Below are 24380 nucleotides of genomic sequence, written 5' to 3'. Positions count from 1 at the left end.
TGTAAGATGTGCCTGAATTGGTGGAGGGGTGCTCTGCCCTGCCCTGTCCCAGGCATCTCTGTCTCCGTTGGGTCAAAATCTCTTCTCCTTGGCAGAGTTGTATCAGAGACCTCCTTCCATTCTCTTGTCCTACTTCTCTCTCTGTCTCTCTCTCTTGCTCTCTCCTCCCTCCTCCACCTCTCTCTGTTTCTGTCTCTTACTCTTTCTCTCCATCCTCTCCTGATCTCTCACCCCCTTCCTCCCCCACCTCTCTCTATATCTCTCTGTCTCTGTCTCTCTCCCCCCCTTCCTCCCACATCTCTTTCTATCTCTCTCTCTCTCTTTTGTGTCTCTCTCTGTCTCAGCCTCTCTCTTAATTATGTGACCCTTCATATTCAGTCTCCATACCTATTTTTAGTCTTTTGCTATACCCAGAGTCAGATGTTGCTCTAACCTTCATTTCTTCTGATGGCCTTGTAGATCTTTCTACAGCTTTTGTTGAAAAAGGGATCCTCCCCCTGATGTTGGTGCCCTTGGCCTGTCAGACACCTGGCTACAGTTTGATCCTGTTGAGGTTTCACCCACCTGATTTGTTGCCAGGATTGATGTTTCTATCACTATGAAATAATTTCAATATGCTTTACTCTGTTAGCCCACTGTGAGTGGCCCATGGACTGTGTCTCTAGTGCTTTGTTATTTTCAGACAAGTAAAGAAAATGGGTTGATGTTCCTGGGTCCGTGACCATCAGCTTCCCCAAGTCTGCTGCTGTTCTCCTCAACACAGAGTGGAGAATGGCTGCTAGGACAGAGCCAGGAGCTCCAGGGGCTGCCCAGGCCCAGGCCTGCCAGGGTCATCCTGCTGAATGTTACAGATGAGGTTGAGGGAAGCTGAGGAGCCCATGGCAGGTGGGCTGGTGGACTGGCTTAGGGTGCCCAGAGTCAGGGATGCCTGGCTGTCCTCAAGCCTGGGGGGCCAAAGTAACCAGCAAAGACAGAAAGATGCCGAGCCAGACCCTGCCCATGCCCACTTTGCCATGAGTGAGCAGGTCTGCTGGGCTCATCCATGGGGCCTCCTCCATCCCCCAGGGCTGGCCCTCAGTCACAAGCTCCTCCTGGGAGGCTCCTGCTTTTAGCCTGTCCAGCAGAGCTGCATCTCTGGTAATTATTTAATCAATGAAGATTTTAGAGAGGTGCCTGGAGATAATTGTTTGCAATCAGATCATGCTGTGGAGAGAATAGGGAGGAACTAAAAATAGAATCTGCAGTTCTGGAGGAGCTCCAGAGCCCCTCTCCTGCTGTCCAGCTCTGTGGGCGAGGAGGGGCAAGAAGAAGAAGCCCCAGGTTTCCTACTGTTCTCCCAGGGCCCATCATAGAACTCAGGCAGAGGAGGGAGAGGGGTCAGGTGCCCTTCTCCAGTCCTTCCTTCTCCTCTCCAGGCTCAGATGTCCACCCAAAGCCAGCTGAAGCCTGGAGCTCCTAATGCCCTCTCCCCAGCTCCTTTAGGAGCCTCACCCAGATCATGCCCGTGACATCCCTCTGGATAGAGGAATCTGCCTCTGTCCCTGAGGAGCTGGTACAAGCTCTGGCCTAGCTCCCCTAGCCCTAGGTATTAAGAACCCCATGAGTTCCCAGGGCTTTGAGGCATCACTGGAATTAGCCATGAGCCTGGCACCATGGTCTGCCACAGCTGTGCATGCCAGCATGCATTCTGAACCAAGCGGATGTGACATTGTTGGGCTGAGGTGCCATGGGTCAGTTATCTTTCAGCCCTGACCAAAGTAGCCAGAAGGTGTGGGGCTTATGGGTTGGCTACAGTTCCCAAAGTTGGACAGCACCTTTGACCTGCTTCTTTTCTGAACCTCAAGGGCTCTCCAGGTCAGAGTACAGCATAGGCAGAGCAGAGTGATGGCACTTGTTGCCTAGAGATTCATCTTGGTGCCAGGGTATCCCATTGGATCCAGAGGCCCACCCAAAGATGAAGATGGGGCTCTGCACTCCCCCAGGCCTCTGTGAACATTTGAATTGGGCACAGACCCTGAAGGAAGGCCCTCATCTCACTGGTCATCACTGTACAGAACCCTGTGGACATTTGAGGGTGACAGGGTGGAGGATTATCAGGGCCCTCTGGTCCACTTCTCATGTACTATAATGGGTGTGGGTGTGGATTATACTTTTAAGGGTATGGAGCCACAGAGTTGTTTGAACCAAGGTAACCATCCCCTTGAGACCCAACCTGTGAGTGAACCAGAAGGAGCTGGTCACTCAGCTGGGCTCCTTGAGGCTGCCCCACTCCCTATGACCACTCCGACTCTCTTCAGTGGTCACACTCCTCAGGCTGCCCTTTGTTCTGACTAATTGTTCCTGCTCCCTGCTGGGTGTAGTATCTCTGAGGGGCAAGAAATTCTGCTGGCTAATGAGAGATGAGAAGTTATGCCTACTCAGAGATGTAGCTCTCTCTCTCTCTCTCTCTCTCTCTCTCTCTCTCTCTCTCTCTCTCTCTCTCTCTCTCTCTTTCTCTCTCTCTCTCTCTCTCTCTCTTTCTCTCTCTTTCTCCTAAGCCATCTGAAGTCACAGCCTCTACTTTTCTCTACTTTGGCCTTGTCCTCTGAGGAGTATGTCTCACTCCCCGCACCCCACCCCCAGTTTTTAAACATTGTCATTTAAAGTTTTGAGTTCCAAAGTCTGTCCCTCCCTCCCTGAGATGGTAAGCAATCAGATATAGGTTATACACATGCAGTTATGTAAGACATTTCCATATTAGTCATTTTGTACAAGAAAACTTGAATAAAAGAAAAAGAAAGAAAGTGAAAACTAGCCTGCTTCAGTCTGTATTCAATCAATATCAGTTCCTTCCCTGGAGGCAGAGAGCATGCTTCATCATGAATACTTTGGGGTTGTCTTGGATCATTGTACCACAGAGAAGAGCTAAGTCATTCACAGCTGATCATTGCTACAATGTTGCTGTTACTGTATACAATGTTCTGGTTCTGTTCACTTTGCTGCGTATCAGTTCATGTAAGTCTTTCCAGGTTTTTCTGAGATCATCCTGCTTGTCATTTCTAGTTTTTTTTAATTTTATTTTTAGGCAATTGGGGTTAAGTGACTTACACAGGGTCACACAGCTAGTGAGTATCTGAGGAAAGATTTGAACCCAGATCCTCCTGACTTCAGAGCCAGTGCTCTATATGCTGCACCACCTAGCTGCCCCTGCTTGTCATTTCTTATAGCACAATAATATTCCATTACAATCACAGACCACCACTTGTTCAGCCACTCTCCATTTGGTGGCATCTCATTTTTTAAAGCACTACCAGAGATGTGGCTGATCCTTGGGTGGACAGTCACCACTGACATCCTATAATCCACCAGCTTTTCCCACAGAATTTCTTTCTACAATATAAAGAAGTATGTAGTTGCAGGTCCTTCACGTACCTGTTCTTAGTTGGGTGGGGCAGGGGGATCCATCCATCAGAAATGTTCTGATCCATCTCTGGCCCTCTTCCCTGCCTTCCTTCCCTACACACTTGGACCTTAAGAAGTTCAGCTAATTTCATTGAAAAGATGGTGTTTCCATAGCTAACAATCCAGATAAGTGACCATCCCATCCATCTCTCCACAGCTGGGCCACTAGAACTGCCACTCTTTCAGCTGATTCCATCACAGAGCCAAGTGGTCTTCCATGGGGACCGCCTGCCATTCCAATGTACTGCCACCCTGGTTGACAACACAACGCAGGCTCATTGGTACCACAATGGGAGATTGATTGAAACGGATGAAGCCCAGGGCATGTTCGTGAAAGAGAGCGTCATCCATGACTGCAGCCTGATCACCCGGTAAGGCCAGCAGCCAGGGGTCCGGGGTCATCCTCAAAGCCCTCTCTGCAGCAGACGAAGTCAAAGGAGTGACTATTTCATACATAAAGTGTTATGGGCTCATGTCAGCTTCTTGTAAGGTCATGAGATGGTGAGATATGATTGTATGGGGAGCAGGTAGTTTCTAATTCTTGTTCCTTTGGGCCATAGTCGTCTTGGGTGGGACCTGCATCTATAGTAACAAAATGCTACCACACAGACTAGGGGCTCGATCCAGCCTCAAGCCATACTCTGGAATACTTAGTAATAGATGACACATGTTTGTTAACATGATGTCAAAATCTTCCCCTGGGAATTTGGTGCCACACTCCCCCCACACCAGCATTAAAGCAGGGTTCTCCTGTACCTGACATCTTCCAGGAATGCCACCTGCATTCCTATAGCTATTCCAGAGATCAGAGTTCACTTAAATGGTAATCTGCACATTCAGGGATTATCCCCACCATTGGAGGCTGCAGCAAATTATAAAGAGCCCTGTGTTCAACATGACTGGCTCTGCCCATGTTTAGGATGGAATGAGATGTTTGCAAACCTGGGCAAAGGAAAAGCGATGAGGACTCCCTGTTTTGGAGTTTGATGTTGGGGCAGCTGGCACCAGACAATCTGGAGACCAAAGAATACAGAGAAGCTTCATTGACTCCAAGCACACTCTCATATGCTTTATGCTCATTTTCTTTCTTACAAATGAGTAATTCTTAGCTGGGGTAATCACCTCTTTGCTAGGCCTCCTAGGCATTCTTGCTGGCATCCCAAATAATTTGTGAATAAAAAACCTTCTAAAGATTATTTTCTGGGATCCCTGTGCCTAAGAGAAGGGAGTGCCTTCATTTTCAACTTATTTAATTTTCTAAATTATATCTTTAACTGAGCAATTAATGAGCCTCAAAGTTCTTGCAGCCACACGATGAGAGTCTCCCGAGATTGTTTTGTTTCCAGTGTCCGTTTGGGTGAGGTGCCCCATATGCCATTTATTTCCATCAGCTGGAATGCACAGAGGTGACTGATGCCTGAGCCTGTTCATTCACCGGCACCAGTCAGAGTCCAGACATGAATGGCTGGTGGCCAAGAGTCTCACCGCTATTAGTCTGGTGGTACCCCTGGCACCAGTGCCAACATACTGATTTAGAGTTTTCTTGTTCCAGGATGAGAAAAAAAACCCACAAAAATCTGCTCTTACTGTGGAGCTCTCTTCCCCAACACATTAAAATTCAGAGGCTGCAGAATTAATGTTACATGAGCAGGTTTTTACCACGTTAAACAAAATTATCTTGTGATTGTAAAATCAAACTCCCGTGTGTGTGTGTGTGTGTGTGTGTGTGTGTGTGTGTGTGTGTGTGTGTGTGTGTGTGTGTGTGTGTGTGTGTGTGTGTCTGGGGAGAAGAGCAATGTTACATGCAGCTTATTAAACTCTGACTGAAGCTTCATTTGGACAATGTAAAGTCTAATCTGTACCTTTAGTTTCCCTCCTCAAGGCTTGTGAACAAATAAAAATTCCTCTTTCTCTCTTCTAAACATAAGGCTGGCTGCTTTGTGCTGGTCATCTGCTCCATTCCATAGGGCACATTGCCATGATACTGTCCAGGAAGACCTGCCCATGAGGCCAGTGATAACTAAGGCTTCTCACACTTCATGTTTCTTCCATCTGGGTCCCTGATGGGAGATTCTCCATCTCCTTTGGGCCCTGGGAGTGAGGACGGGGGGGGGGGGTGGAGAGGGGTTGCAAGCCCCTCCCTCACAAAGAGTGCCCAGCTCAGGGCTAATGTGGACCAGTTTTAGTTCTCCTTTAGCTTGACCTCTAAAAAATGTCAAGCTTCTTCAGCACCCCCAATCCCCAGGGGAAAGCATTTCAATTTCAAGTTTGGCTCATGTCTAGCATCTTCTGAGTACTGGGTTTATATTCAAAAAGAACTGGGGTCAAATCATGCCTCTGATACTTAGCAGGTTTATTACCCTGAGGAAGATAATTCCCCTCTCTAGGCCTCAGCTTCCTCACTGATGACCTCTGTACTCCCTCTATCCCTAAATCTGTGATCCTGTGTTACTATGATGCTACCATTTAAAGGGTGCTCAGTGCACAACATAGACCAGATATGTTGTTGTTGTTCAGTCATTTCAGCTGTGTCTGACTCTTTGTGGCTCTATTTGGGATTTTCTTGGCAGAGATGCTGGAGTGGTTTGCTACTTCCTTCTTCAGCTCATTTTACAGATGAGGAAACTGAGACAAATGGGGTTGAATGACTTGAGCAGAGTCACACAGCTAGTAAGCTTTCTGAACTCAGGAAGACATCTTTTTTTTAACATTATAATTTAAAGTTTTAAGTTCCAAATTCTATCTCTCCCTCCCTTTCTCCCTTCCCCCCTCCCTGAGATAGTAAGCAATCTAGTATAGGTTATACATGTGCAGTTATGGAAGACATTTCCATATTAGTCATTTTGTAGAAGACAACTTGAATAAAAGAAAAAAAATGAAAGAAAGAAAGTGAAAACCAGCATGTTTCAGACTGTATTCAGACAATGTCAGTTCTTTCTCTGAAGGCAGATAATCTGCTTCATCATGAGTTCTTTGGGTTTGTCTTGGATCTTGGTATTGCTGAGGATAGCTAAGTTGTTCATAGTTCTTCATTGTACAATGTTGCTGTTCTGTACAATGTTCTCCTGGTTCTGCTCACTTCACTTTGCATCAGTTCATGTATGTCTTTCCAGGTTTATTTGAAATTATCCTGCTTGTCATTACTTACAATACAATAACATTCCATTACAGTCATAGACCACAGCTGATTTAGCCATTCTCCAATTGATGGGCATCCCTTTTATTTCTAATTCTTAGCCACCATAAAAGGAGCTGCTAAAAATATGTTTGTACAAATATGTCCTTTCCCAATTTTTTGGATGTCTTTGGGATACAGACCTAGCAGTGGTATTGCTGGATCAAAGGGTAGGCAGTTTTATAGCTGTTTGGGCATAGTTCCAAATTGTTCTCCAAAATAGTTGGATTAGTTCACAACTCCACCAACAAAGCATTAGTGTCCCAGTTCTCCCCCATCCCCTCCAACATCTAACATTTTCCTTTTTTGTCGTATTAGCCAATCTGATGTATGAAATGGTACCTCAGAGTTTTTTGAATTTGCATTTCTCTGATCAATAGTGATTTAGAGCTTTTTTTCATATGTCTATAGGTACCTTTGATTTATTTGTGTAAAAACTGCCTGTTCATATCTTTGACCATTTATCAATTGGGGAATGACTTGTATTTTTAGAAATTTGATTCAGTTCTCTATATATTTGAGAAGATGAGTCTTTCTAACTCCAGGCCTGGCACTCTATGCACTGTGTCACCTAGTTGCCCACCAGGTATAAGAAAGCTATTTATTTCCTCCACACAAAAGGAATTCTTAAAACCAAAAAAACTCATAAATGTGCATCGACAATGACTTAAAATAAGCAATAACTAATAATTCCTACTCTGCTCTCCCAGGAAACTGATGCTTGAAAGCTCAAAATACAGCCACACAGTTTTCAGGACTCCTGGACAGCCACCTCACCTTCATCTCAATTCTGAACTATCTGAATTACTCCGTCAAGGCTTGTGTCTTCTGGCAACCAGGGCACAATTTGGAGTCACTCTCCCATTGCTGGTCTTTTTTCCCAGAAGAGTGTAGTTGTAGAAAGCGTTTCCTTCTGACAGCCCACTTTGGTTGGGGATTCCAGGAACTTCCAAATTCCCAAGTCAGCCACTCCCCAAAAGCTCGTCTCTCATCACCGATGACCCTGGGAAAGAAATGTTAAGTGAGAGAGGCAGGCAGGGCCCTGAAATCTGGTCTGGGCTCACTGAAGGGCACACATCTGCTCTCACCACAAAGAAGCTGGGGATAGGAGGGGACTGAAGAGAGGGACAGGCTTCTACCCCAATCACAGGAAGCTCAAAAGAAGGACTCAGAAGTGGGAGAAGGAGGGTAGCTCCTCCTTTTAAGTTCTCCTGAGTGAACCATCCTTCCTAGCTTAGGGAGGGAGGCAGTTCCTTTTCCTTGTTGTCCTCATGGAGACCAAGGGACTGTTGTATCACACACATGTACTTCAGTGCTAAGAATATATGTCCCTGGCAGTGGCCAAGGGAGCTCAGCCCAATTCCATGCATGCTCCATGGTGTACTCCTGCCTGAGCAGATGCGGGCAGGGAGGAGCTAGAGGAGGAGAGCAGACCTCGTGGCCACCCCCCCTACACACACATACACACAACCCTATTGCATTGGCCTGTGTTGTGGATTCCCAGGTATTTGTCTCCAGGTAACACAGGTGAGCTGGGGAGCCAGACTTGGTGAATTGCCATCACAATCTCTTTGGTCAGGGAAAGTACTCTGATAGCATTTCTAACTATTGTAACCCTCTTACCAGTTAACACTGCTAGACCTTCACTGTCAATCAACTGAACAAAACCATTTATTGTGTAAATTAGTGATGCCTCAGTTGATTTATCCACTTTCATAGACACATTTTCCTTTCAGATTCCTGTACTTATAGGACTCCTGTCTTTGGCCTTCCAAAGAACCCAATTTATTAAAAGCCTGATTGGTTCAGAAAGATTAATCTCCAAAAAAAAGGAGGATTTGGAGGAGAATGCTGAATGGGACTTTTGATGCAAAGCAAAGGAATGGTGAAATCTGTGCACAAACCCATGTCATGATTCCTACATTATCACTGCACTGATGACTGGGAATTGGGGGCTCATTCCACTCAACTCCCAATGCCTAGCTGGGGCATTGACATACAGGAAAAGCAACCAAGTTCAGCCTGAGCTGAAGCAGACAGCACAATTGCAGCAGGATGCCTGGGGGCACAAATAGTGCTCTGTCATTGCATCCTGGGGCTGGAGGAAGGAGATTGGATTGTAAGGCTTGGTACATGAATTGTGTCAGAGAAGAAAGAACAGAGACTTTGGTACAGAGCCATTCAATTGGTGATTGGACTTGTTGCCATCCAAAGTCTGTGGAGTTAGACTGCCCTTGGGTGTGAAACCACCTCTGAGATTGAGCCTTGTCTGCTGCCATGAGGAGCCAGCATCAAACAATAATTTAGATTTCAATCTTTGGTGACCCCCAGCATCCCCAGATGTACATGGTATTGGAGTATAGTTTATATGCTATGTACAGATGTTTCATAAACAGTCATGAAACCCTTCCTGCCAATCATTACTGTCCTTGAAGAATGCCCTAGGAAGAACCCAGTTGGAAAAGAAACTCTAAAACATAACTAGGGAAGTGCCTGCTTTCTAGTGTTTAATTAAGCAATGATCACCATCCTAAGCATTGCACCAATCGCCATCATGATGCCTCCATATGTGGCAGGGGCTAGGGTGGGGGGAGTGGAGAGGCATAAAGAGAGGAACAAAGAGACTGAGGCAGAGAGTGGGGAAACAGAGAGAGACCGAGACAGAAACAGAAAGAACAGACAGAGATGGAGAGAGGGAGGGACAAAGGGACAGAGAAAGAGACAGCTCAGATTAGGTTCTGCATGGAAGCTGTGCCCAGTCTGAGATTTTGTTGGTCAATAAATTGAAAGCTTTGGGGACACAGGTGGTGCTTTTCTTATTGCTACCCATCCAAGGCCAGGGCTTTGGAAGAGAAGGGATGGTGTAGGAGGTGAACAGCTGTTTTAGAAGATGCTCAATTTTGACAGGAATTAGATGTTTGGAAATATCAAAATGTCAAAAGGGCAGGCTTCTGGCCAAGGAAGGAATGTACCTTGTAAAAAAACATTTTCCCCTCCCCCAGGAATTTAGCAAATCTAATTAAGATTAGATTTACAAAGGGCAAATTTGAAAGAGAGAACTGTCTATGGTGGTCTTACCAGCCAGGTCCAAGAGCCAGTACTTACAATACAGGAAGAAGAACCTTCAGGGTCCCCAGATATTTCCAGGAGACAAACCCAAGAGATGAATAGCTCAGGACACAAATGCAACAAAGAGTAGGTAACCCAACAGGTGAGACAGACAGCCTCCCCCAGGAGGCTGGCCTTGCCTTGTAGCTGCCACTCAGAGTTGCCTGATTGGTTAGGACTGGAAGGGCGTGTACCTAGTCCATAAGGAACACAGGGTGTGAGCGAATCAGCTGCAACCAGCACACATTCCTTACACCTCAGAAACAGGCAAAGTACAAATTGGGATTGGATTTATTCTTTCCTTGATGATTTACTCTAGACTTTAGAAGTAATGGGAAAAATGGTAATAATGCAAATGAAACCTAAAGGCAGGCAGACTGAGTACACGTGTTACTCGGAGAGCCTGTTATTAAACAATTACCAGCACAGTCCTGCAGGAGGTAAAGATGGAGAGGTGAAGCAGATTCTTGAAGAAGGTCATTTTAATGAGGAAATCCAGGAAAGGGGTTTCAGAGAGAGGCCACATGACTGCAGCGCACGTGGGGCAGAAACAGGTGTCACTGTCACCATGGAGTAGAAAAAGGAAGGTTGGGGAATAGATGGCTATCCAATCATGGAGATGAGAAATAGGAGAGGGACAGGTGACTCTCTGCAGCTCTTGGAGCTCTGTCTCTTCCAAAGCACAGGGTGAAGAATGTTCTTCCATGGGGGACTACTCTCTGGGGTCAGATTATCACCAACTAGGCTGGGGTTGTGGCCAGGACATCTTGGGAGATGAAAGCATGTCTTCTCCATCCCACATGCATCCTAGATTATAGAAGAGTATTAGTGTGTTCAGAGAATTCCATGGTCTAGAATTTTCCAGGGAAGGCATCCCAAGTGGGTTGAGAAGTTCTCAGGAGGGAAATTCTGAAGGCTAAAGAGAAGCAATTCTGACGCAGAGAAACCCTTACTATGGTGGGTAGATGAAAACAGAATTGAGAAGCCAGCTTCCATTTTAAAAAGCCCACTCTCAGGACCTCTGCAACTCATGACTGAGGGAAGGGCCATGCCAATTCCAGTCTTGCAGCAGTAAAATATGCACCAAAAAAAGTAAAGGAGAAATAAAAAAAAAGAGAGAAAAAATATAGGCATTTTGGGTTGTTTTTTTGTTTTGGTTTGGTTTTGGCTAGGCAAAGGGATTAAGTGACTTGCCCAGGGTCACACAGCTAGTAAGTGTCAAGTGTCTGAGGATTTGAACTCAGGTCCTCCTGAATCCAGGGCTGGTGCTCTATCTACTGTGCCACCTAGCTGCCCCCAAATACAGGCATTAAAAATTTTAAAAAAAGCCTATTAAAAAGAGAGCCGAGAGACTGAACATTGACAAATGAAAGACTCTCCAGTGCAAAGGAGAGTCCTGGGGAAGAGAACAGGAAATCTCCTGCAGAAGAGCCAAGGCTTTATCACTATCTGCTCTGGTGCTCCAGAAGTGGGCTTGGGGTCACAGCAGCTGCCCTTTCTGAGAATCTCCAGCATGTCCAGAGAAATATAGGACAGCCAGGGCTACATGATTAGGGCCCTTAAAGACAATTTCAAAGAGAATCAATGGCATGTTTTGAAAAACAAAGGGAAAAAGACCCTAACCTGAAATGGCATTTTCTGTAATGTTGAGCTCAGTCTCTGGAATGCTCCAAGGGCTCTGGGATTCCATCCATTCGGGAGTGTTCACCAGAGCACCAAAGTCTCAACCTGGTAACTCCAGAAAGTTCTCTCCTACATTTTCCCTCAAAGAGAGATGAGTTTAATCAATAATGAGAAGAGGCAGGTTTCCAACAGGGCCAGAAAAGCAGAGGTCCTTAGGGAGCAAAAGGATAGGGGAATTTATCGTGCAACATAAACCTTAAGAACAGTAAGCCAATCCCTTTGTCACCAATCAATTAACAAGGATTTATTTAGATGTCTTATTCTGGACTTAAATGCTAGGAGAGCAGGCCCTTCTACATGGCAGAAGACAAAGAGAGGCCTGCTTATGAAACCATGAATTTCCACTTTGTTTGATGCTGCCGCTTTTTTTAAGTACATAATGATTTCAACTCATTGTTTTCCAATTTATGGTTAGGCTCCTTTGTGCTTCCTTCTAAACTTACTTTTGGGAATTTTTTACAATATTCCAATGGCTCCCCTTTTGGGTATCATTACTGTCAATTCCCCTTTCCCTCTTTTTTTTTTTTGGCTAGGCAATGGGGTTAAGTGACTTGCCCAGGGTCACACAGCTAGTAAGTGTTATATGTCTGAGGCCAGATTTGAACTCAGGTCCTCCTGAATCCAGGGCCGGTGCTCTATCTACTGCACCACCTCGCTGCCCCCTGCCCTTTCCCTCTTATCTCCCCCATTCCTAATTAACAGAAAGAAAAAAATTATAACCTTGTAATAGTGGCCATGTCCATGACATTTGTCTCTTCCCCTAGTGTCCATGCCCTCTCTGTCAGGATGTGGGTAACCTGCTGCATCATGAGGTCTTTGGAGACATGGTTGTTAATTGTATTGATTAGAGTACTTAAGCTATTTAGAATTATTTATCGTTACAGTGTTGTTCTTGTATGAATTGTCCCCTGGTTCTGCTCACTTCAATCTGAATCAGATCATATTACCCAGCATCTTCTGAAACCATCTCTTTAGTCATTTCTTATACCACAGTAATGTTCCATTACATTCATATGCTACATTGGCTCAGCCATCCCTCAATAGTCTAAAAGACAATCTAAGGCACCCCCTTATAATAGAATTCTTTTCTTTCCCCCCGGTTTAATCTTCCCTTCAGGAGCAGAAGGACATTTTACTTTTGGCTATTTTCTCCCCAGTATTATCCTCCCTCTCTACCACTAATGCCATTCCTACCAGCTTCCCTTTTGACATATTTCTATGCAAAGATTGTATGTGTTCAACACTCATTTGTATATGTCAAATAATCTCACTTTCTCCATATATATGTATATATATATACTTCTCCATTTGTATACTCTCTGCATGCACTCCAATTGTGAGAAACAGTAAACTCCACCCCTCCTTCCTCCTTTCCAACCATTTCATCCCTTTACCTTCTCCCCTCCCCTTTAGATCCTCAGAATAGAACCAACTCACCGAGGACTTCTGGTTTTCTTGTTGGACTCCCTCGATGCCTTTGAAGCCATTTAAGGCCCTGAAGGAAGACTGGTATCTTCTCTTATTAAAATGTTAGTACTGCATCATCCTACAGGTCTTTGCAATGGATCAAAATAAAATGTACCTTTCTGGGTTTCTCTGGACTCTTGTGTTTGTATTTCAAAGTTGCTGCTCATCTCTGATCTTTTCATCAGAAATGCTTCAGAGCTTTCTGTTCTATTAAAGATCCATATTCTCCTCTGTGTGATTACATTCCCCTTTTCAAGGCAAATGATTCTTGGTTGTATCTTTTGCCTTTGTGGATGCTGTATTCCAATGTATCTAACTTTTAGTAGAATTTGCTAGGTCTTGAGGGATCCTGATTGTGGTTCTTTGGTGACTGAATTGCTTCTTTTTGGATGCTTGTTGTATTGGGAACTCTGGATTTTAGCTGTAACATTCCTGGGACTTTGCCTTTGGGGGCACTTCAGGAGGAAATGGGTAGAGTCTTTTTTAACTTTATCTTCTGGTTCTGATATATCTGGGAGTTTTCATTTTTTGTTTCTTGAAATGTCAAAATATTTTTTATTCATGGGTTTTAGGGAATTCAATGATACTTAAATTTTCTCTCTTTGGCTTGTTTTCCAGGTTGGTGGTTTCTGAGATAAGATTTCTTATATTTTCTCCTTTTTTCCGTCTTTTGATTTTGTTCTAATATGCCTTATTCTCTCATAGAGTCATTCATTTCTATTTGATCTATTCTCATTTTTAAGGGGTCCATTTTCTTGGAACAGTTTCTCTTCTGAAGTAGTTATTTTCCTTCCAATTCTTTCTTCCAGAGCTTTTTTTTTTCAAGTCCCTGCTTCATTTATTCTAGGCATTCATATAGTCCTTGTGGAAAATCCATATTTCCCCATTGGAATCTCTAATTCCTTATATGGGGAGAAGCTCTATTTCTATAATAATTTTATACTGTTAAGTGTTTGATGTGGTTTAGTCATCTCTCCAACTTCTGTTCCTGAACTGGGGCTCTGTGACAAGGCCAGACTTCACTGCCTACTGTTTTTTAGTGGGGTGATAGCACCTCTTGATCTTGATCTGTCCAGGAAGCTGGCTCCCATTCTGGCTCTCCCCAGAGAGAGTGGCTACCAACTAGAATAATACATGTCTACTCCCGTAAATATTATGAGTCTAAGGGATGTAGTCTGATTGCTGTTTCTTAGTAGGGAAAAGAATCCCTAAGCTCTATAGCTGAGGCTTGGTTCCCTTCCCACTAAATACCAGCTCCACAATGAATAAACATAGCAAATAGCAAATAAATCTATTTATCCAAGTGAGAAATCAGAAAAAGTATACATATATACCAGAAGTTCTCCCATGGGCAGTAAGGTAACTGAGCTCCACCAAGAGGGAGAGTCTCAGACCTCACCCAAAGGGAAATTCCTAGAAGTCTTTAGTGTACCAAGCTGGGGACAGGGATGCAATGTTAGACTTCTACCTCCTCTCCTGGTAGCTTCTTCCCAGAGTCTTTCTCTCCTTTCAGCAGGGGCCTGGAGTGGGATTAGCATTTTCTATTTTCTCTCTCAAGATGGAAGCCAGAACCCTGGAGAGACCAAAGAAAGAGAATGAAGAGATCAAATCTCTCTTCTCTCTGGTTTCCACCAGTTCCACCCTACCCCTCATCCAAATGCAGAGCATTGTTCTCCACCAAGGAGAGAAGAGAGAGTCCTGCACCCATGGGCTTTGGGGCCCCACATATTTGCCTGTGCTGGAGCTGGCTCTGCTAGAGGATTCTTTTCCTGTTGCCTCAGGACTTTGGGGTGACTTTTGAGGGGTTCTGCAGTGAAGTCATCATTTTTCATTGGTTTTCTTGATTGTTTGGGCTGATATGAACTACTGGGTTTGTCTGGGGTGGGTAGATGGGGGCTCACGGCTCTGCCTGAATGAGAGGCAGACACCTTGGCTAGAGATTCAAACAAGTGAGCATTTATTAAGTGTTTACTATGTGCTATCCCTTCTGCTATGTTTTGTTTTGTTTTGTTTGTTTGTTTGTTTTGGGAGGCAATTGCAGTTAAGTGACTTGTCCAGGGTCATACAGCTAGTAAGTGTCAAGTATCTGAGGTCAAATCTGACCTCAGGTCCTCCAGACTCCAGGGCTGGTGCTCTATCCACTGGGCCATCTAGCTGCCCTGAGCCTATGTTTTATTAGGGGATATAATGTGCACATGTAAAATATAAAAACAAATATCTGCTGTATACTTACAAGGTAATTTAGAAGAGGAGACTCAAGTAGAAGGGGTGGGAAGATGGGGAAGATCAATCAGCCAGTCAGCCAATGATTATGAAGTGTGAAGTGCTGGAGACCTAAAGAAAGGCCAGGAAGCCCTCCGTGCTTCCAAGCAGCACTCTGTCAGTTTTGCTCTAAGGATGGTTTTTTTAAATCCAAGATGAAAGATTTATTAGGGAGCAATTTGAGCACAGGGCCAATTTTGTATTAGCTAATGCATGGGAGGGACAGTGAAGCAGTGAGTTAAACCATATCTACTTGAGCTGTCTCTCACACTTGGCATCCACTACCTCCCCAGCTCCACCCCTTAGGAGCTCCCTTCAAAACTCAGCTCCAGCACTACATTGTGCTTCAAGCCTCTCCTAATCCCCCATTAGAATGCAGTCACTTCTGCTCTAAATCAGCATTCTAAAAAGTACCACACCAGATAAAAACCCCGGGATTATGGGAAAAACAGGGCTAGGACATACCACCCAAGAACTTCATCAGTGACACATAAAAAAAAAAAAGCCAGGAATCTAATAACAATGGTAGCACAGTTTTATGCACATTAAATGGTTGAGAAATACATAACTATTACAATAAATACAGGCAGTGTCCATGACTTATGGATGATGGTAGAGGAGAGTGGGGTCTGCATCAGAAGCTGTAGAATAAATATGGCACTTTACCTTGGAAAATGACCTGACATTTGCTTATAGAAATGGGTGATGGAGGGGTTGCAGCTTGTGACTGACAGAAGGAAAGGAAGGAGGGATATGTGAAATGGGAAGGAAAGATATAGGAACATCTTGGGGGGTGGGACAGCTCATTGCCTCTGAAGAATGCAATCCTGCATGAGCTTTATTGAGTTGTTTCAGTCATGTCTGACTCGTTGTAACCCCATTTGGAGTTTTCTTGGCAAAAATGCTATTAGGGTGGCTTGCCCTTTCCTTCTCCAGCTCATTTCACTCTGCCATCTTGGCTCCACCCCCACCAGCTCATTTTACAAATGAGGAAATTGAGGCAAACAGGGTTAAATGGCTTGCTCAGAGTCATACAGCTAGGAACTATCTGAGGCTATATTTGAACCCAGGAAGAGGAGTCTTCCTGACTCCATGACCAGCGATTTGTGCACTGTGGTGCCCCCTAGCTGCCCAGACCATGGAATACAGGAAGGTCAGCAGAAGCCAGGCCTGGAAAAATTTTAAAGGCAATAGAGATGTTTATATGGTCCTGGAAGCAACAGGGAATTATTTGAGTTTATTGAGTAGGAAATCAAACCGATAAACCAGGGTCTCCAGGAGTCTTCAAGAGACAAGAGAGTCATTGCAAAAACAAAGAACCCACTTGTTAAGTTTCCTCCTGGAGAAAGACTTGACATTCTTAGAGGAGGTCTAAGGCTTCCCAGGTGGATGTCATCCAACCTGGAAGATGGCGCTCTGGAGGAAGAGCAGGGAGACCCTGGGCTGGCGAAGGAGAAGGAAAGGCTGCTGTCATTTAGAAGTCTCCCCTGTTCTGAGAAGAGCAGGATGTGCTCACCACAAGAAAGAGGGACCAGAAATGTCAGGACAGTGGCCATTAGATTGGGAGTGCCCCAGAGACGAGGACTGTCGTTGGTATTCCCAGCACTCAGTACAGTCCTGGCACATCGTGGGCACCTCATAAACATTTAGCGACTGACTGACAGGGTAGGACCATGAAGAGAGCTTTTGAGGACCAAAGTCAGAACCTAATCACTGCTACTGATTCCCTCTCTGTCCTGGGAACCTCCTTTGATCTTCTGGGGCCTCAGTTTCCTCATCCATAAAATGATGCTTACCTGTCTAGTCAGATTTTCCATTGATTTCAGATCCATCTGCATTGTCATCTAGCCACAAAAAAACTATGTGAAAGACTGGGCCAAACACTTTGCTGACATCTGGATAAATTCTACCTACCAAGTTTCCCTGTCTTCCCCAAAATGGAAATGAGGAGAGGCTGACATGGCCTATTCTTAGTGGACCCAGCCATGAAAGTGCGTTTTGTGATTCCTTTTGATAAGCCATCCCACCGACAAGAGCCTCTAGAATTTTGCCAGGAATTGGGATCAAACTTGTTTTCTTGCAGTTTACAGACTCTGCTTATCTGAAGAGGGTGAGGGGGGCCAGTTGGGGTAGTGATGGGGAGAGAGCCTGGAGGCCCTTGCTTTCCAACTTTGCCCCCAGAGAATGGGCTTGTAGTGTTAGGTGAGGGTCCTCTAGGCAAGTCTGAGAGGGTGCTCTGGGAAGCCTTGGGTCTCTGTCCACTACTGCCCACCTTCTATGTTCAGTTGTGAATGCCTGCAGAGCACAAGCGCCCAGTGCTGATTAAATGAGATAATGTTTGTAACCCACTCAGCAAGTGCCTGGTACATAGTAGGTGCTTAATAAATGCTTACTCCCTTTCTTCCAAACGCCAGTGCCCTTCACAGGGATAGAGCACATAGGAGTGATTTCTGTTGCTTTTTCTATAATGGTGACACTGTGGGAGATTCTTTCCTTCTCCCTGATCCATCACAGGTGATTTTTCTTCAGTTGGGGACTTCACTTTGCATTGCATGGGGGTTGTGAGAGGGAAGGTCCCCCCATGATGCATCTGCACAAACTGCTGATGTTGGCTCTTAATGATGCCCACAGTGTAGTGGGGAGAACACTGACTTTGTAGCTGGTCACCAACCACTTGTGTGACTTTGGAATGTCCTTTACCCTCTCTGTACCTCAGTTTCCTCATTGGTGAAATGAGGGTGTTGGACCCTTCTAGACTTCATCTTCACTGATGATCCTACAGTCCTTGACTTGGTCCCTCACTGTGACCTCTTGGGGCCTCGGTCTTTTCATCTGTAAAAGGAAAGGATCCTCTCCAGCTGCAGAGCTGCGATCCCATTATTCTGGACATCTATAAATCCAACACCCTCTTCACCAGAAAACCTCCGTTAACGAGAACACCACATCTTCTGCCCATGCCAGGTGAGGTTTTACTTTCTATCTGATAGACTGAACTTAGTCTGAGGCCTGGGGCATGTGAGGAGGAGACAATATAAACAAGGAGAAATGCACCCTGGAAGTAACACAAATATCTGAGGGCAGCTATAGCATCTTTGAAAGTCAAAGCTGGAAGGGGCTGGATCCACCTGACTCTTGGGGTCCTTTCTTGCTCCAAATCTGGGATCTTGTGCTCTTAGGACCTCCTTGGACCAGTGTGGAAACTGAATCTAAGAGTGAGGAAGGGACCAGCCCAAAGTCACACAGTAAGTTTGATCCTGAGCTGGGACTGGAAGGTGGGGCTGCCACACTCAGCCTTGGCTCCCCTGCCCCCAAGGGCCCACCCTGACTGTGTCCTCCTCCTCAACTCCAGCCCTAGCCACACCCTGCCATCACCTCCTTTGCTGACCAAGGTGTCAGGTCAGCTCCTCCTCACCTCCTTGCACTATTTTGGTTATAAATGTGCATTCTCATAGATAGATCCATCCGCACTGGCTGCTGATTGTTGCACAGGCCCTGCCTGAGGGAGATGCTTGGGGGGGAGTGCATTCTGAGTGGGCTCAGAAGAGATGCTTCGGGGTCCCCTAGATTGGGTGGGGAGGCCATTCTGGCAGCACCAGGGCACAGGGGAAGAGCAGCATGGGCTGGCACCAGAAACGTTGGCCTGCGGGCAGCTCGGGCCCGAGGTGGTCCATCTGGCACTGTCTGCCAAGTGCTGACCTGCCTCCTAGTCCTGCCTCTTCCACCTGCTTACTCGGGGGCTCTGGGACCTGAGGACAGCTCTGTCCTTGAAGTGCCTGATGCTTGGAAGCCAACATGCTGAGAGACTGGCCCCAGAGTCCCCAAGAAGGGATTTCTCTCTTCCTCCGTTTTCACCCTGACACGATTTCAGGATGACACCACCCCTGCCTTTGCAGCAACCAGAATTTTGTGTTGTCATATCTAGGCCTCTACAAATAAGATAGATAGATGCTTACTGTGTGTGGACTGCTAGGTGGTGCCATAGTGCATACAGGGCAGGTCCAGGAAGATCTGACTTCAAATCCAGCCTCAGACACTTGCTAGAAGTGTGACCCTGGGCAAGTCACTTCACCTTGTTTCCCTCAGTGCCCTCATCTGTAAAATGAGCTGGAGAAGGAAAGAGCAAACCACTCTAGTATCTTTGCCAAGAGAATCCCCAAATGGGTCATGAAGAGTCTCATTTGGAGTCTGAAGATTGAGACCTAGGTTCTGACTCAGTCACTCCCTGCCTGTAAGACCTTGGGTCAGTTGCCTCTCTGGCCTCATTTCCTCAGCTATGAAGGGAGGCGGGTGGGCCCATGGAGCATAGGCACTCCCACATCTCCATCCCAGCATCCTCTGACCCTCTGAAGGGCATGCCTCTCCTGGAGGGGGGGAGCATCCCTGAACCCTTTCCAGGTGCTTGGGGCTGGCTGATTCCCTGTGTTGTGGTCCATGTGGTCCATAAAATGGGGTAGCTCTATGAGAAGGGATGGGGAAAAGGGTACCCTGAGAAGCACAGGTCATGTGAAAAACAAAAGAGAGCAATGAACTAGTATTCTTTAAAAATAGGCCTTTGTTTCCAGGAGAGTAATCCAGTCACCAAAAGCCTGGCACAATTTTCAAAGGTGTTCCAGCCTACTGGAACCCCTGCCTGGCCCCACCTCCATTGCCTTCACCAATCTGTGCTCTCTCAAGGAGGTGGCAGTTGGGGAGACTCTGGGACTCCTCTGGGGGTCTCATGAAGGGTATGAGTCAATGGCTTATCAGCAATGAAGAGTTGTTCCAGAGCCTAAGGGAGGTCCCATGGAAGCATGGCTGGTCATGGACGGGCTGGACAGGGGTTGTGATTCACTGGTGGAGTTCTCAGATCTGCCAAAGCATCTCAGCCCTGCTGGTCTGGCTCTAGTTTAGAAATAAGATGTGAGCTAGGGTGCCTTCTTTTCTGATTCAGCTTAGTCATTTTCACATGCTTAGCTTGAGATTTATGGAGAACACCAGAGATTTTACCTGTGGCTTAGGTGACCTTCTGTTTCCAGTGGTTTAAAACATCTGAGCTCTAAATTTGACAAACGATTTCAGCTGAAAATTAATTAGCATGGTGAATGAACTCAGCTTAGTCCCAGGGGCAAGTAATCAAATGATCAAGAATTGTCATAAGGAGATTAAGACTTCTCCTGAATCAGCAGGGAAATTTTGTATTGGAAACTCATTTGTTACAATTCTGACCCGGGCCCCATGAAGTTCATCAGGATCATTTTGTTTGGTAGATGGAGGCTTTCTTCTGGAAACCAAACTAATGTGTTTCTAACACCACTTTTTTTGGCAAATACACCATCTACACTGAACCTACCAAATTTCTAAAGCAATGTTGCTGAATAAACTCCATTAATAGCTGACATTTATGGTGCTTTAAAATTCACAGGGCACTTTACATACATTATCTCATTTGATAATGTATTAATAATGAATATGCTATTTCCCAAATTTTGAAAAGATGGGATGAATTGTGATGAGGGCTTCAGGTCCCCTAAAGTGAAAATGACTTTGGATTCAGGCAGTGTTCCCCACCCTGTCTTTTTGGTCCTGGACTCTCCATTTTCAGTGAACTTCATCATCTCACCATTTTTGCCCATCACCCACTGTGACCACCGATGCTTATGGCAATCCACTGAGGAACAGGAAGCAGAGACAGATGAGTGAGAAGCAATTGGCCAGGGATGAAGGATGCAGAAACCTGATGCTACCCCAGAGAGCCACCAAGTTTGCAACTCAGATATGTGGTACCCCAAGACCCAAGCACAGATCTTTTCCTTACAATGCCAGGGGGACTACATGGTTTAATGAAGGCTCCTAGGCTTGTCCCAGGGTAACCCTCACTCATGTGCTCCCATTTCCTTGGATTCTCCCTTGAGCAGCCTTAATCAATCATGAAGCAAGGTAGCCAGTGGCCTGGGCCACTTTACCATGGGAGAATGAAAGACTGATCATGAGGAGCTGGGCACCAAGTCTGCTCATGCCCCTTTGAAAGGGTCCTTGGTGTTCTGGGCATCACAGGAGCAGCAGAGGGAGGTATTTATGCCAGGCTGTCAGGCTTATTTCCAAATCCCCTCTGGGGCCCCTCCACCCCTCAGCCACAGACTGAGGCACCCACATTAAGGTGTCATGGTGTTGGCATGAAAGCCAAAATGGAGACAAGATAGGGTATGACAGAGAGTGCAGTTGTTTCTGCTGGCAAGGAACCAAAGCTGCCACTAGACAAACTGGATATCAGGGCTGGGTCCCACAGAAACTGGATCAGATGGCTTTGCTCTGCCAGGACCATCAGAGCCCCAGGAAGACCCAACCAAGCTCATTCCCAGAGCACCAGGACCACCCACCCCCACCCTAGCCCCAAGACTCAAAGAATGGGGCTCCTGGGGGAGCTGGGAGAGAGGGATGGGCTTGGGCTGGATGCCTGTGGGGGAAGAGAGGACCCTAGGTTAGCCAGGTGCATCCCCTACACACAGCCTCTCATCCTCCCCTTTGTGTGACCTGCCCTGCATCCCTGGGAAGCAGACATTCCTGGCTGCTGACCTAAAGCTCTACTCCAGCCTAGCATTCAGAGTTCTCCAGTACCTTTGTTTCTCAGCTCGTGTACCCCACTCAGTATGCTTCTGGCTTTAGCATTGACTCGCCTCCCCTTGCCCCTCACTGCATGTCCACCCCCAGGCTACATGAGCTTTGGAAGAGCTTATTGGCAAAGGAGGAATAAAGTTACAAGACAGACAGAGAGACAGACAGACAGACACACACACACACACACACACACACACACACACACACACACACACACCCATGTACTCTATCTAGCCAGTCTAGAACCAGAGAGGATGGAAGGAGAAGGGACAGGGGAATGGATGTGCAGAATGAGACATGGATAGAAGTGGAGACAGAGACAGGCCTGGGGATGGAGACAGAGACAGAGTCAGAAATAATTGAGCTGGATCAATTGAGATGGAGTTTGAGATGCAGGGCCTTCTTCCTTAGCACGCCCCAAGCTCTCCATCCAGTGTCTACCTGGGCGGCTCTGAAGTCGGTTTCCTGGGTCCTCTCAGGGCTGGCTGTCAGTCATGTCCAGACCTCTGTGACAACATTGTGCTCTGTCTCTTGGCTCAGGGTTATGTCCTGAGAAGAATGGGCCCCCAGCCACGCATGTCCCCAGCACTGCCAACAGGCGACCATGCACCCAACTAAGGAAGGCATGCAAGTGACCAAGAAGACTGGCATGACCAGCGACAGCCCTCTTCAAAGGAGGCCTAGGCAGTGCTCCACACCAGCTCCCCCAGACCAGGGTGTTCATCTTCATGTTCATCCTGAGAACTGGGGTGAGGGGAAACACAGAAGCATTCTCTGAGGGGTTGAGGACAAGCTCTGGCCAGGAGATCCACATCTTTCCTTTGTGATGGCAAGAGTCTTCCCTTGGCCCAGCCCTGAAGGAGGGGGAGGGAAGTATGTTGCCTATTGCCCCAGAGCTCAGTGCCCAGGTAACAATCTGAAGGGTGGCATGGTGGCCCAGCCCAGCATTCAGGCTGACCGCTCCAGGACTGTGATCTGTGCTCTAAGTGATCTCTGAGAATTCTTTCAGGGCCCAACCCAGATTCCAGGATCTGGGAGCCCATATCAAGGTTCTGGGAAAATGTGCTTCTCTTGGGGCCCGCTGTGAATTTCTATCTTGGCAATGAGTTGTGTCAAAATCTGTATTTTACAATAACAAAATACCCTTTACACATTTGGAACAGGAAATCACTGTCTGTTACCTTGTCTTGCCCCAGACACAGAAAAAAAGGCAAAAAGTCTTACATTTGTGAACATGTTAGAGTCCTAGGACATGTGAAAAGTAAGGTGTGGGATGGGCCTTGGACAATGTGGGCAGTGATCCCCCTTCTTCATACGCCCTGCCCAGGGAGCCACGAGGTTCTGAGATTGTCAGAGACTGAACCAGGCTGGACCAGAGTGTTGTGCAAAATGAAGAGAAGAGGACAGTGGTCAGTCTGGACAAGAGCAGTGTGAGACATGAGGAACAGAGGCTGACAGCCAGATTGCCCATGTCCCTAGGATGGTTTGGCCCAATAATGACCTTCAGGCCTGCTTTGGACAGTCACAGAATCTCAGAGTGAAAGGCCGCTATCCCCCAATTAAGTGTTTCCCTCCTGGACTTCAGAATCATCTCATCCTGGAACTTCCCTCAGAGCCTGGAGCCACCCAGTCCTGGAACATCCTAGCACGGGGTGGGGGCCTCTCTCTCTCTCCATTGGATAGATCTCCACAAGGCCTGCCCCTTCTGCCACTGGTGAGTTCCTTCAGGAACCTCCATTTTGGGAAGGGGCCAAGTTGGCTTCTCAGTCCCCTCCCTGATCTTCTGGAGGTCAAAATAATGGCCAGATTCTGGATAACTTCCTCCCCCTGTCCCTCCCCCACTTCCTGTCTTTTATGTGTGGTCTTCCCGAATTAGAATGCAGTCTCCTTGAGGGCAGGGGCTGTGCAGTGCCTGGTACATAGTAGGTGCTTCACAAAAGTCATTTCCTTCCCTCTACAACCCATCTGACAAGGTATTCACCCGCCCAGGTGAAGACTTCCAAAGAAGCATTGGATCAAGGGAACAGTAGAGGAAGGAAGGGCCCCTTGGCAGCTGATGGACTTAGGTTGGACCTAATACTGCCCTGTTCTTTCTCCTCTGTCTTGGTGGATGCAGCCACCTCTGACTCTAAGCACAGAACTGTTCAAATGGAAATGCCTTTCCTTGTCTCTGGAGGGGCAGTTATCCCTAGGAGGGATGCCAGGCAAAACTGAGGAGCCCATGGTTATCTCTATCCCTTTCTGCAAAGCTCACTCCTGGTTTTGTCCCTCCTTCCTTTCTAGTGCTAGTGGCCTCGTGTTTTTTCCCTTACACGATTTACATTTTCTCCTGGGAGGTACAACCCAGAGTCGTTAATTAATTAATTAATTAATTAGCCCTGAGCCCCTGCCCCAGCTGATTAAATACTACTTATGTGATAAACTGGAGAAACCTCTTTTCTCATAAATAGCTGTTCATCTTTCTAAATATCAGGCCCTTAATTTCCTCTACTTAAATTTGACATCCAAGTTACTGGCTGTACAATTGACTTACAACTGAGCAATGATAAAACAGGTATATTTATAAGGTTTTAATGATGAAAAAGATGACCATCAGCATCACCCTAACCATCCCTTCCCCTGCTGTCTTCTCAATTCTTTTCACAGCCTG

The 24380-nt window shown here is 46.3% G+C and overlaps 1 protein-coding gene across 1 annotated transcript in view; it reads left to right on the top strand.

Annotated features, from left to right (window-relative positions):
- ADGRA1 (adhesion G protein-coupled receptor A1) overlaps nt 1-24380 on the top strand; it is a 288662-nt gene that overhangs the window by 113835 nt on the left and 150447 nt on the right. Inside the window, exon 7 of the mRNA XM_020973047.2 lies at nt 3599-3812. Coding sequence (XP_020828706.1) covers nt 3599-3812 — 214 coding nt within the window. The remainder of the gene's footprint in view (nt 1-3598; nt 3813-24380) is intronic.

Source organism: Phascolarctos cinereus, unplaced genomic scaffold (genome assembly GCF_003287225.1).
Source record: "Phascolarctos cinereus isolate Bilbo 61053 unplaced genomic scaffold, phaCin_HiC Scaffold_3;HRSCAF=262, whole genome shotgun sequence".
Classification (NCBI taxonomy): domain Eukaryota; kingdom Metazoa; phylum Chordata; class Mammalia; order Diprotodontia; family Phascolarctidae; genus Phascolarctos; species Phascolarctos cinereus.
The sequence above is the reverse complement of the archived record's forward strand: the minus strand, read 5'-3'. Positions and strand labels throughout refer to the sequence as shown.